Source organism: Mustela putorius, unplaced genomic scaffold (assembly GCF_011764305.1).
Source record: "Mustela putorius furo isolate JIRA1106 unplaced genomic scaffold, ASM1176430v1.1 tig00000487_pilon_pilon_pilon, whole genome shotgun sequence".
NCBI lineage: Eukaryota > Metazoa > Chordata > Mammalia > Carnivora > Mustelidae > Mustela > Mustela putorius.
The window spans coordinates 4,251,718-4,264,873 of record NW_025421399.1 but is presented as its reverse complement, the minus strand read 5'-3'; the positions used below and the strand labels follow the sequence as shown (position 1 = coordinate 4,264,873).

General features: G+C 58.0%; 2 protein-coding genes across 2 annotated transcripts in view; both read right to left on the bottom strand.

Annotated features, from left to right (window-relative positions):
- Window positions 1-1,166: 1,166 nt before the first annotated feature.
- SPPL2C (signal peptide peptidase like 2C) lies at window positions 1,167-3,399 on the bottom strand. Its single transcript, XM_004772760.2, has one exon. It carries the CDS (start codon window positions 3,345-3,347, stop codon window positions 1,275-1,277), a length of 2,073 nt encoding a protein of 690 aa, XP_004772817.2. The 5' UTR covers window positions 3,348-3,399; the 3' UTR covers window positions 1,167-1,274.
- A 3,996-nt stretch (window positions 3,400-7,395) lies between these two features.
- CRHR1 (corticotropin releasing hormone receptor 1) overlaps window positions 7,396-13,156 on the bottom strand; it is a 50,527-nt gene continuing 44,766 nt past the window's right edge. Inside the window, exon 13 of the mRNA XM_045080828.1 lies at window positions 7,396-13,100. Coding sequence (XP_044936763.1) covers window positions 12,960-13,100 — 141 coding nt within the window. The 3' untranslated portion in view covers window positions 7,396-12,959. The remainder of the gene's footprint in view (window positions 13,101-13,156) is intronic.

Here is a 13,156-nt window from a genome sequence, read left to right as displayed (position 1 = left end):
AGCCAACTCATTCCAACCTCCCCCAAGCCCTATAATAATTGGGGTTTTTATTATTATTCCTTTTTACAGATGAGTAAACCATGGCCCTAAGCCACTGGCTCAGCGACATGCTGTAGGTCAGTGGTAGAGCTGGAATTTCCAGGGGGCAGTGGTCCAAGAACCCTAACAGCTGTACCACATGGCCTCTGTGATGAGTCCCTCACCTCCAGCAAAGCTTCCTCCAGGAAGCCTCTCCTGACCCCAGAGTTCATTTCCTTTGTTAAACAGCATATAACCACAGCATCTGGCCTAAAAAACCATGGGGTTCTCAAGAGGTCATCTTGTCCATGCCCCTGCCTCCAGGAGACCTGGTATTATAAATCCCATTTTGAAGATGAGACTATGGTCCCTGCCCAGAGTCAGTGAAGGGAGTGTGGGATCTAGAGCCCTGATCTTCTACATTTTTCCACTCGGGTTCTGATCTCTCCCTCCCTGCTCTGAGGTGATTCTCAGGTTGTTTCTGGTCTGTTCTCAATTGCCGTTCCCCAGCTAGACAGCAGCCTCCTTCTGTGGCCCCCCCATGGGGCAGTGCACACAGCAGGTACATACTCAGTGCCTGTGGACACAACGGGTGGATGAGAACGGGAACACGCTGGGCGTGTGCTGCTGTCAGGACGTCTGGAGCAGGGAGGTCTCGGCGGGGGAAGGGTGGATGTGAGCTAGCACTTGAAAGGTGTCTAAGAGTGTTTGAGTAAACCTGGGTTGGGGTATTTCTGTCTGGGATGGAAGGGGCATCCCAGCCAGAGGGACTAGCATGTGCAAAGACAGAGGGGAGGGTGTGGTGCGATCAAGGAACAGTAATGGTTCTGCTGGACCCGAGCATGAGGAAAAGACGGGCCGTGAGGTGGGGCTCCGGGGATGGGGCCCGTCGGTCAGGCCGGGGAGCTGGGGCTCCAGCGTGGAGGGTGGGCAGGTGGGGAGAGGGGAGGTGGCTGTCCAGTAAGCCCTGGGAGCAATTCCTGACCTTGCTGAGGAACTTCATCCCTGTCACGTGCCCTCTCTGGGCCTGTTAAGTGCTCTGCATACCTGGGGGCTGGCACCCAGCCTCAGAACCCTCCAGGCCCTGCATGGATCTATGCCGTGGTCGCTGTTTTCTCCCAGTCACAACAGACCACGAAGTTCTGCTGAGTAGAAATGGAATATCTTTAATGCCCCTATTGCTTTTGGACCACGTGTGGCTGCACTGTGGCGCACTCTGTCGGCCCCCCTCGAGGCACGTGTCTCAGCATTCCGGTTCACAGGGGAGCCTGGGTCGACACGCTCTTCTTCACCTTCAAGCCCTTCCTCTTGTGGAGCCCTGCCCAGGGCAGGCCAGTGTTGTAGGCCTGGGCCTGGGCACGGCCCAGCTCTGAGGGCGGGGGCATTAGCGGCATCACCGGTCTCAGCATGGCCTGCGGCTCCCGTGGCATCGGCTCCTCCAAGGCGCCAGGGAAGGCAGGAGGCAGCTCGTTGGGGTCCAGATTGGCATCGCTCCAGCCCTCAGAGCTATCACTGCAACCACCCGGACCAGTGACTTCGTCCTCAGACACGGTGGCGGTGTCGGCCGTGTCCTCCTCCAGGTTGCCGTCCAAGTCCTCTGCCAGGTGGCTGGCAGCCCCTTCAAACTGGCTGGCCACGTGGACGTCTGCTGCACCCTCCTGTTTCTCCGAGCCACACGAAGGGGCTCCACGGAGCCCTGTCACGGGCTGGGCAGGTGTCTTCACTCTACCCTGGCCGGTCCAGAAGAGGGTGAGCTCTTGGCGGCAGGTGGCCACAGCCAGGCTGGTGAGCAGGGTGCTGGAGACCAGGTACAGCAGGGCGGGCTGGCCCATCTGCATGAGGACCATGGCCATAAAGGTGACCAGCAGGCCCATGGCATAGGCTGTGGTGCAGGCCACGAAGTAGACCTGGCGCGAGCGGATCTGCACATCAAAGCGGTGACAGTAGGCCACCAGGAAGCCAGGGACCACAATGTCCCCGAAGCCTAGGATGGAAAAGGGCTGGTCGCACAGCGTCAAAGCTGAGAAGCTCAGCCGGGGCACTTTGAGCACCATGGGGAGCCTCTCGTGGCTCAAGGAATCCATGGGTCCAGAGGCTACCTCCACCATGATGCTCTCCCCGGTCCTGGTGAGCAGGGGTGTGACGAAGACGAAGAAGACGTCGAAGGCGAGCAGGGCCAGAAGGAAAGAGGCACAGCTCTTGAGTGTGGGCAGCCGCACCCGCCGCAGGACAAAAAGGCAGTAGGCCACCCCCAGCGTGTCCTGCAGGAGCCAGGCCCAGCCGTCCTCGTTGCGGTGGGCCACCCAGAAGGTGGTCACCACGGCGCACAAGCCGGCCAGCAGCAGCAGGGGCTGGTGCACACAGACCCTCCGGCCGGCCACGGGTCCCCGCACAGGCTGCGGGCGCAGGTGTCGCACCAGGGGTGCCAAGCAGCTGTAGAGGCCGGTGCCCGCCCCCAGCCCGAAGATGGCGATCATGACGTAGACGAAGCAGTCGTAGAAAAAGTAGAGCAGCAGCATGATGGAGCAGGACATGGTGACCACGGCCCCCGTCATGGCCGGCGTGAAGTCCACGGGCACGTCCTCGTCCTCGTCCTCCCGGCCCCCCCGGGCCGCCGGCGCTCCCTGCTGGGGGTGCCCGCCCGGCCCCCCTCCTCCTCCTCCTCCTCCTCCTTCTCCTCCGGCCCGGCGCCGCCGCAGCCGGTCGGTCTCGGTCAGACCCGCCCAGTAGCCGCCGGCGGCCACGGTGCCCACGGCCAGGATGAAGATTACCACCATGTTGTAGTCGAGGACGGGCTCCCGGGGCGCGTACAGGGCCACGCGGACCGCGGCGCTGCCGTGGGTGTGGCTGAGGATGTCGAGCATGTCGGCGTAGCGGAGCACGGCCACGGGGATGGTGAGGCCCGGCAGGGGCTGCTGGGGGTCCTGGGGGGCCGGGCTGGTGTCCGCGCACTGCTGGCCGCGGACCCGGCTCACGATGAGCAGCCCGTGGGCGCCTTGGCCCTGAGCCAGCCAGCCCTTAGCGTCGAAGCTGCAGTTGCCCCTCATGACCATGGCGGTGGTGCGGCGGAGGGGCCGCTGGCGGGGGGAGCTGGGCTGGGCCCCGCCGGGGGCGTCCCGGCCTGGGCACCAGGGCGCTGTGGTGCCATCGTGCAGGGGCAGGAGCGGGGCGTGGCGCAGGTCCCGGGGCAGGGTGACGTAGTCAGAGCTGAACAGGACGCAGTAGTCCTTGCTCCAGTTCTCGGCCACCACGTGGACCACGCCGTACTCCCCCCGGGCCACGGTGCTGGTGAGGAGGAGGAGGAGGAGGAAGCCGCCCAGGAACGCCATCCTCCTCAGCCGCCTGCCGCTGCCTCCCCGAGCGGCCGCTGCTCCCAGCGGGGGCTGGGGGGGGGGCGGGTGTGGCCCTCTGTCACAGAGCCACCCGGCCTCCTGTCTGGGAAACTGGAGCCACACCTACCTGGTCACAAAGCCATGCCACCAGGGCTCAGGGCACTACTTCGGAGCCCAGGGTGCTTCTCTGGGCTGTCCCCCAGCCCTGCCGCCCCCCACCCAGAGGTCCCCAGGGTCCCTGCTCTCTGCTCAGCTCCTGGTGGGCCTGGATCAGTCATTGGAAATTGGAGGCGAGAGAGGATGGGGTCAAGGATCCAGGACACGGATTCTGGACCAACTTTGGCCCTTAAGGACTGGGCAACTGGACAGATGCTTCTCGTTTCTGCACCTGTTTCTTCAACTGCCAAGAAATGAGAACATTGGACCACAGGGTTTCTGAGGCCTCTGGGAGCCCTGACCTCACTGACCTTGCAAACTTTTATTGAACACTTACTAAGTGCCGCGCACTTCATCTGTACCCATCGCGTCCTTGCAGGGGAGTATTACTACTGTGTCCAGCTGGCCTGAGGCTGTGCAGCGCCCTCCAAAACCCACGCTTTTTTGTAGTGACACGTGACCAGAATTTCATTTTGAGCTCTCCTTGGAGTTCGGATCGGCCATATGGTCAAGTTTTTGCCATTGGAATTGAGCAGAAATGACGGGAGCATCTCAGGAGCCTGGACAGAGATCCCGAGGCCCCTGGTCTGTCTCTTCCTGTTTCACAAGCCAGTCATGGGAAGGCCATTAACTATGGTGGGGAGAACGTTGTCCTAAGGGATGGAAAGAGAGGAAGGAAAGGAAGCAGGACCCTGGCTGTTGGCATGGCCCCATGCTATGGGAAGCACGACACTGACACTTGGATACATTATCTTCCTTAAGCCCTCGGCTCATGATGGGTCTCTTTGTGACAGCAGCTTTAGTTCCTGAGCATGCCCTCTAAATGGAAGAGTAAACCTGAGCTTGGAGAAGCCCAGACCACAGGCCCGCGCCCCAGGCCTCAGATCCAGCTCCCATACCAACCCCTCCCTTAGGCCTTGCCCTGCCCAAGGAGCTGTCCAGCCTCTTGACTCCAGAAGGCTTCTTGGCCATCCAGTTCTGACCCCCCGCCCAGAGGCTTCACCCGCTGCTAGTTCTCATCGTACCATGCCTCAGTGTTCCCTCCACCACCATGGCCAGGAGCAAACAAGCCTTCTTAGCATTCATGACACAACTTAGGTCTGTTTTTTTTTTTTTTAAAGATATTTATTTATTTATTTATTTATTTATTTATTTATTTATTTGACAGATGGAGATCACAAGTAGGCAGAGAGGCAGGCAGAGGCTTAGCCCACTGAGCCACCCAGGCGCCCCACAACTCAGGTCTTTGCTTATATGTTTCCTAGTTTATTTTCTGTATCTCGCTGGTCAAGTTCTGTGAGGACAGAGACGTTGTCTATCTCTCTGCTGCTCTCAGATTCTGGAACAGCAAATGATCCTTGGAAAACACGCTTGGGATGTGTTTGTGAATGACCCTGCTTTTCAGTAGAAGGGACCGAGGCCCCAGGCGTGACATGTGAGTAGTAGAGACAAGGTGACATGTGAGTAGTAGAGACAAGATGGAAACTCAGGGTGTTGGACAAGATGGAAACTTCTGGTGAACTCTGCCATGCTCTGCACTGGGTGCCCAGCAGACTCTGGCTTGCTCACTTGTTCCAGATGACTGGGACTGGCTAACACATGGGTGTGTTGAAAAAAATCATTTGAAGATGGCACTCATTGAAAAGTCTCCATACCTTTACATATGGTATTTGGGGGTGAGACCTTTGGAAGGAAATGGTGTCTTGAAGGTGGAGCCCTCAGGAATGGGATTGGTTTCCTTACAGGAGACATGAGAGAGATGACCTCCCTCTCCACCTCATGAGATTCCACCCTGATGGCAGAGGTCTGCAAACCAGGAAGAGATCCCTCATGAGGAACGCACTCAGCCAGCACCTTGATCTCACTCTTCCCAATTCTCGGGACTGTGTGACATTGTAGTTGTTGTTTAAGCCCCCAGACTATTTGTTATACAGGCCATGCTGACTGGGACAAAGTCCAGAATCAAGGTGTCAGCAGGGCCAGGCTCCCTCGGAGACTCTGGGTAGGACCCTTCACCATGTCCTTTCTCACTGCTTCTTCATGTGGGTGGTGGCTGATGATCCTGGTGTCCTTGGGCTGCAGCCCCATCAGTCACATCTCTGCCTCTGCTCTCCCCACACCTTCACCCTCATACTGCCCTGGGGCCCATTCAGTGACTTCATCTTAACAGGGTTATGTCTCAAAGTCCCATTTCCAAATAAAGTCCCATTTACAGGTCCTGGAGTTTAGAACTCCCAACATATCATTTCTGGGAACACAATTCAACCTACAAAATACATTTTTTAAAAGATTTTATTTATTTGTCAGAGAGAGAGAGTACACACAAGCAGGCAGAGAGGCAGGCAGAGGGAGAGGAGGAAGCAGGCTCCCTTCTGAGCAAGGAGGCCGAGGTGGAACTTGATCCCAAGACCCCAGGATCATGACCTGAGCTGAAGGCAGCAGCTCAACCCACTGAGCTGCCCAGGCGTCCCTACAAAATACATTTTATTTTCACTTTAACAACTTTCACTAGAACAACTAGTCACTGATCTCCTTAGGGCATCTGCTTTGATCACAGGTCACCTTCCTTGAAAAATCCACGCTGATAAGACACCATCCCCAACATCCAGCTTTGGGTTCTCGGTGGGCGGGGGTTGGAGGGCAAGCTTCAAGGATCTTGCGAAGTGGTCGGCAGCTAGAGCCACCACCACACCACCGGCAACTAGAGATTGGACTCTCCCAATCTCCCTCCCCCCCCCCCGATTCCAGGTATTTTTATTTGTCTCGCCCCCACCTGAGTTGACAGCTAATTGTTTGTGTGACTCAGATTGTGTCTTTCAACTGAGTTTTCAGAAGAGACAACATTTCTCCTTGTTTGTGCAATTCTGTTTTGTCCGTGGCTGTAACATTTAACTCAATTACAAACAGTAATTGCAATGACAAGGTAACTGTCAGAAATACATGACGGAAAGAGCCAGCAGACCGGTGAGCGTACCCCCAGCTGGTGCGGGGACACCTGGCAAGGCCTGGGGACTGGGGAAGGCTGCCGGCTGCTCCTTCCATGGGTTCCCACTGCAGAGAAGGATTGGCACGATGGTCAGGGATGGTTAGGGAAGCAAGACCTCTCTGCATTCCAGCACCTAGATCTGAGCGCGGTGGGGCGGCCAGCCAGCTCCTTCCTGAGTGCTGTGATAATAAAATCTGTCTGGGGCCCCGCTGATGTTCAGCTTAGATCCTCATTCTGGGCCCCCATCTCCCAACACAGGGAGTCTTGGGTCTCTTAAGAACCGGCCCGCACACTCACCAAGGTGGCTGTGACTATGAACGCAGGTAGTAACAAGTTCTGGTGAAGATGTGGAGAAATTAGAACTCTCCTACGTCGCTGGTGGGGATGTGCAATGGTGCAACTGCCCGTAGAAAGCCGTTTGCGGATAATTGGTACATGAGGCGTAGAGTCACCATATGACCCAGAATTCTACCCCTGGGGTACATAACAAAAGGATCAAAAACAGGTGTTCCAAAAACAAACAAACAAAAAAACCCTTGTATGTGAATGTTCATAGCAGCACTATTCACAGTAACACAGAATAGATGGAAAGAACTCAAATGCCTTCAGCAGATGAACGGATAGTGTGGTCTTTCTGTGTGGTAGAATATTATTCAGCAGTAAAAAAGGAACGAAGTTCTCACATCTGCTATGATGTGGGTGAATCTTGAAAACTTTGTGCTAAGTGAAAGAAACCAGACACGAAAGGACAAACACTGTACGGTTCTACTTTTTTTTTTTTTAAGATTTTATTTATTTATTTGATAGAGATCACAAGTAGGCAGAGAGGCAGGCAGAAAGAGAGGGAGAAGCAGACTCCCCGCTGAGCAGGGAGTCCGATGCGGGGCTCGATCCCAGGACTCTGGGATCATGATCTGAGCCGAAGGCAGAGGCTTTAACCCACTGAGCCACCCAGGTGCCCCAAGTATGGTTCTACTTTTGTGAAATATCCAGGTTAGTGAAAGCTACAGAGACAGAAAGGTTCGTGGTGGCCAGAGGCTAGGATGGTGGAATGGGGAGTGACAGCTTCATGGGAATGGGGTTTCCATTCGGGTGATGAAAAGTTCTGGAACTAGACTACTCTATGCCCCTACTTGGGGTTCAGAAACACAGGCTCCCCCAAAAGAGCCTGCTGCTGCCCTTCCTCCCTCATCTACCCTGGAGCTGCTGGGGTCCTGGCTCAAAGAATTTTCTTTAGTCTTCTTCCCTCTGAGGCTCTTCCTGGGACCTGGTTCACTGAAGGCTTCTGGGTGTCTTTCCAAAGGCTGCTTCCCTAGATCCTCCCACCTTCATCCCCAGTTCGATCCCGCCTCATTCCCACGACCCTGGAGCTGCTCTTCTCTCTGTCTGGCTGTAGGGGGCGCTCTGCACAATGCCCCCGACGGCGCCATCTCCCAAGTGGCAGGTGGCTGAGGCTGGTTTTTTGCTCCAAGACTCTGCAGCTCGGCCCACCCCCATCTCCAAATTCCATCCCTTTCCTGGAGGGCCTCCCCCTGTATCTGCAGCTTCTGCTCCTTTCCCTGCTGCTTCTCTAGCCATGGCCTGGGCTCTCGGCCTCACTGTTCCAGGCAGGCCAGGGGCGGTGTCTCCACCTTCTGTGTGGGGACCTAGAGTGGGCACCTGGAGCATTTGTCTTTGTCCACTCAGGGCAGCAAGGACAGCTGACTTCACACGCAGCAGGCCTTAGCCCAGTGTGGCTGTTCAAGAAGGGTGGGGAGGGGGCCCAGCTTACTGGCCCCCTCACGGGCCACACTTCCTTGCCTGGGGCTGTCCTAGATGCACGTTCTAGAGATGGTACAGACACCGAGAAGGGACTGGGTCACCCTCTGCTTCCCTCCCCAACTGCCCCAGCAATGGAGGTGAGAGGCAGGAGCCCCTGTGGGTCTGTCTCCTCGTCTTCCCCCACCCTAGCTGGGTGCCCACCTCACTCGCCCAGTCTCCTCACGGTACACTGAGTACATGGCCCTCACCCCTGCTTCTGCCCCCACCTGCCTTGGCCCAGGCAATAAGGCCAGGCAGCAGGCATCTGTCCAGAACCCTTCAGAGGGGCAGATGGAGTGAGTGGGTGGCAGTCTGGGGGCTGAAGGTGGTCTCTGAAGTTATCCCCAGACGATGAGCTCATTGATGTTTCCAACACACATAGAACTTTGGAAAATATACATGGTGCGGGCCTGTCTTGAGCCCGAGCCTGACCAGCTGGGTCTGCAGAGGCTGGCGAGCTGTACAAGGGACAGACAGGAGGCAGTGCTCTGGCATGAAACAGCGACAGGGCTGGGACACCTGGAGGCGGGACCAGGCTCAGGAGTGGGCTCCCTGACACCCCCACTTTGTAGGGGCCAACTTCTACATCTAGCTTTCTGTCTGCGTGCTGTTTGCCCACAAGCTAGGGAAACTGAGGAGTTTCTCTAGGGAGGGCATTGGAGGGAGCAGCGGGGCATGGAGGGGCAAAGAACTCCTGCTCCATAGGGTTGAGCACGTAGAGGCTGGATGAGGCCAGCCTGGGCTCACACCCAGCCATGCCACCGCTGGGCGCCCTGGGGCAGGTCTTGTACCCTCTCTGTGCCTCCCTTTCCCCACCTGTTTAGTGGGGATAACGGCCCCTGCATCACAGGGTGGTATGAAGAGCAGGTGAGGGGCTTGGCTGTGCCTGGTGCTTAGTAAGCACTCAGCCCTGGAGGGTGTTGCTGGTGTTGAAACCCAGAGATCAGCTCCCGTTCGTCTTTGGGCGGGCAGTTGAGTTTGAAGTCGGAGCGGTCCATGAAATGATCCTGAGAGGCCCTTGAGCTGGAGGCTGGTGACCCCCTTGCCTGGGCTGAGCAGAGCCTGGGTGGGTGCAGGGGGACCCACAGAAGCTTCTGGTGGCCTGTTTGCCATTAAGTATCCATTTAAGGAGTGGAAGGGTGGAGGGTGTTGGGAAGGTAGGGCGTGCATGCCGGGAATCAGGACAGACGTGCAGAACCCTCACTGCTCCCACCAAGCTGAGCTCAGCAACTGGACGCTGGCCGAGCCATCTTTGGGCTGGTCCCATCTTTACCTGGGACTGGTCCCCAACCAGATGATCGGAAGCCCTGAGGCTTCCTGCTGTCCCCTCCCCCCAGAGCTGCGTTATCTGTCGCAGCCTCCTGAAACCCAAACCTGGGGACTGCAGCCCACTGAGGGCTGGAAAGAGCCCTGGACCTTTGATCACAGAGGGATCACCAGGCCTCAGTTTCTTTGGCTGTAAAATGGGGTGTTCCCTGCTCCCTGAGTCACTTGAAGACTAGATAACACATGTTATAAAGGATTTTGCTGATTGCAAAGCAGTTTACCAATGCCCACAGTTAAGTATTAACATCTGGATTCTAAAACCTCCCTTCCTCCCTAGCATGCTTTTCCCACATCTGACTCCCTCCCCAGTCCCATCCCAGGGCATCTGACTCAGTAGGGGCAGGAGGACTGAGGAGGCCTGGAGGGGAAACAGAGGACCCCAGGGTAGGGGCCATGCTGTCCCACTCAAAGGTGAAGGGGCCCGAACTGGAAAACCAAAACCCCATAGGGCGGTTTTTCCTCCACTAGGGGTCTGTGCCCATGAAGGAGGGTCGCAGGGAGAAATGGGCTCTGGTGGGGTACCCCAGAACTGCAGCCTCTGGGTGCGGCATGGAGAAGAGCCCTCGTGTGTCTGTCCGTTCAACACACCCCCACGCACCCCCAAGGGACTTCTTCCCACCCAGCCCACCAGCTGAACCTCAGGGCACAGTGACCCTCAGAGACCCCATCTGGGGGCCTGTCCTCATCCTGGTCTCTGAGCCAGGGGCCGTGGAAGGGTTAAACTCTGGGCACCTGCCCGTGGCAGAGGAGATACAGTTCTTGGGGGCCCGGATGTTCCTGAAGCAGCCCTCCTCCCTTTAGTCTCCGAATGGGGGGGTATCCTGAAGCCCCTGGCCAGGGCCCCCACGAGCAGCTTCTCTGATGACTGTCAGCCTCGTCTTGGAGGTGTCCTCTGATGCGGCCTTCTGGAGCTGGTGGCTTTGCCCTTGGCTGCTGGCCCTCGTCTTGGGGGTGCCGCTCATCTCTGCCCCTTGCGCTGGACCAGGCAGGGCTGAGTGCACAGCAGGTGCGTGGAGGGGGCCCAGCAGCTAAAGCAACCTGGAGGCAAGGGCAGGAAAGGGGGCGGTGCCCCAGCTTGGGTCCCTGGGGCCTCTTGTCCACGCAACCTCCTTCCAATGCTCCTCCATCCTTGGGGAGCCCCGTCCCCACAGCCCAACTTGTGCAGGGGAAGCCTTGCTCTCTCACTTCTTCACTGAGTGAAAGGCAGAGTTGCGAAAGACACCTAGATCGTGGGCACTTCTTGTCCCTCTTGTTCCACAAATTTTTCTCTGGGACTATTCTCTCACTGTCCCCCCACCGCCCTTGTTCAGGAGGCTGTCAGCCTATCTCTGTCCTGGTGCCTCTGGTCCCCTCCCCGCAACCCCAGTCTGGAGACCCAGGAGCGAGAGCCAGGCTGCCCTATCCCTGGGTGCCAGGGTGGAGTTTCTGTGTCCCACCCCCTCTGCTGCCCCGGGAGCTGCTGCGGGCTGCCTTCCACCACGGGCTGCTGTGCCCAGGCCTTCTCTTCTGGTCTCATGGCTCATGTCGCTGGGGGAAGTGCAAGGGGATTAATGCCCTCCCCCCCCCAGCAGCCTTCCTCCCTTGTGGTCCCTGGGGTGTGCCCTATTCTGGCTCTTCAAGCTTCTGCTGCAGGACTACGCTCCGGCTGCCTCTAGGGGGTGCTGTGGAGGTGGGCGTCCCCCACTTCCGCTGCTTCCCTTTCCTGGCCTCACGCCCCCACTCTCTTCCTGGGCTCCCTTTCCCTGAACTGGTTCTGGAAACCTTGTTTCTGAGTCTGTTTCTGGGAGTCTCAAGCCGAGACAGTGTCAAGGCCTCCCCAGCTGTACTTCTGGCTTCCAGCTCCGCCCCTCCCTTGGGGCTGGGACACATTCCTGTCTGGTCCCATGGCCACACCTGGGTTCAAGCTGTCCCCGTGGCCCCTGCCCCATTCACAGTGTCCTTGCCTGGCACTGTTCACCTGTGGCTCCCTCCCCATGACTTTCCCCTTCTAAGAGCTGTCCTTGGCAGCTGAGTCCGAAGACCCATGCCCCCAGTGGCTCACCTTGGCCTCCACCCTGAGGGGTGAGAGTGGTGTCAGGTTTCCCAGCCACATCCTGGTCCCAAAGACTGAAAACTGGCCTCCCTTTCTCTGCTGCGCCCTCCCCACCCAGCCCTGTGCAGACCAGACATTCACAAATGCTGGTTGGAAAGATAAATATTATTATTTACAACAGCCACCCCTCAGAGCTGATGCTGTTATCTCTGAAAGCCTGGCTCCAGTGACCCAGGACCTCTGGCCACAGGAGGGTCCAGTGGGGGCCAGCTGGTTGTCCCAAGAGCCAGCTGTACAGCTCTAGGACCCTCAGGCAGAGAGGAGCCAAGTGCCCTGCCCCTTCTCCTATCTCCGCTTAGCTAATCATGCTGCCCCAGAGGCCACCCAGGGGACCCCAAATTCCCTGCGACCAGCACAGAGGCTCCCCCGGAGGCCAGCAGGCAGGAGGGCCCCGAGTATTCTCTGCCCCCTGAAAGGGACACTGGCTTTGTCTGGGGCACCCCCTTTTTCTTGCTCACAGGACACTCCCTCTCCCTCCCATCCCCATCTTCCCACACAGGGGGAGACACCAGGGACAGGAGGAGACAGAAAGCAGGGTGTGAATACCGTGGGCGTAAAGGTGGGGCAGCCTGCTGGCCTACAGGGAAGTCAAGGTCCAAGGTGCAAGGCAGCGAGACAGGGCATTTCTGACCACAGTGCCACAGATGAAGTCCGGGGTGCTCGGGAGGATTTCCTGCTGTGTGGCCTGTGGTCTGATGATGTCACCTGATTTCTAATGACATTGCCTGGGGCTTCTGGCAACCTGGCTTTGGTTCCCGTTGGTACTGGAAGGCATTGCCAACACCTGGAGGCATCATCATAGTGGTTGGAGGCTGTCACAAAAGTTTCCCCTAATTCCTCTAGGACAGGGATTGTTGCCCCCCAGCTGCTGAGGACAGGCCCCAGGTCTCTTGTGCTCTGGGAGAAGGCACCTCCTGGAGGGACCCATGTACTGCTCTGGGTTCCCAGCTGGCCATTTTCACTCCATTTTCCTTCCATCTCCAGGGAGGACTGGGGCACGGGAGAGCCAGAGGCCCTGGACCCAGACCAGTCCTACAGATGATTTCCCATTCATCTCGGGGCCCAGACCGTGGCTGCTCTCACAGGCCTGGAACTCCCGCTCTGCCGGGGTCGGGGAGGGGGCGTGTCCCCCAGGCTGTCGGTGTCAGCGGCTTCTGGGGATACAGAGTGTGAGAAGGGGCCGGTCCCCTCCACAGGCAGGGCAGCTGGCGGAGCCTGGAGAGCATCTTCCAGACGCTGGCCCTCCAGCTCAGACCGCCGTGGACTGCTTGATGCTGTGGAAGCTGACCCGGGTCGGGGAGGTGGGGATGGACATGGCGCGGGCCACGCGGGCGCGGATCGAATGCTTGTCCTGCCACCGGCGCCACCTCTTCCGGATGGCGGAGCGGACCTGCGAGGGCGCGGAGCAGAGCACTTTGCGGGAGCCTGGGTCTCAGCACCCCCTTC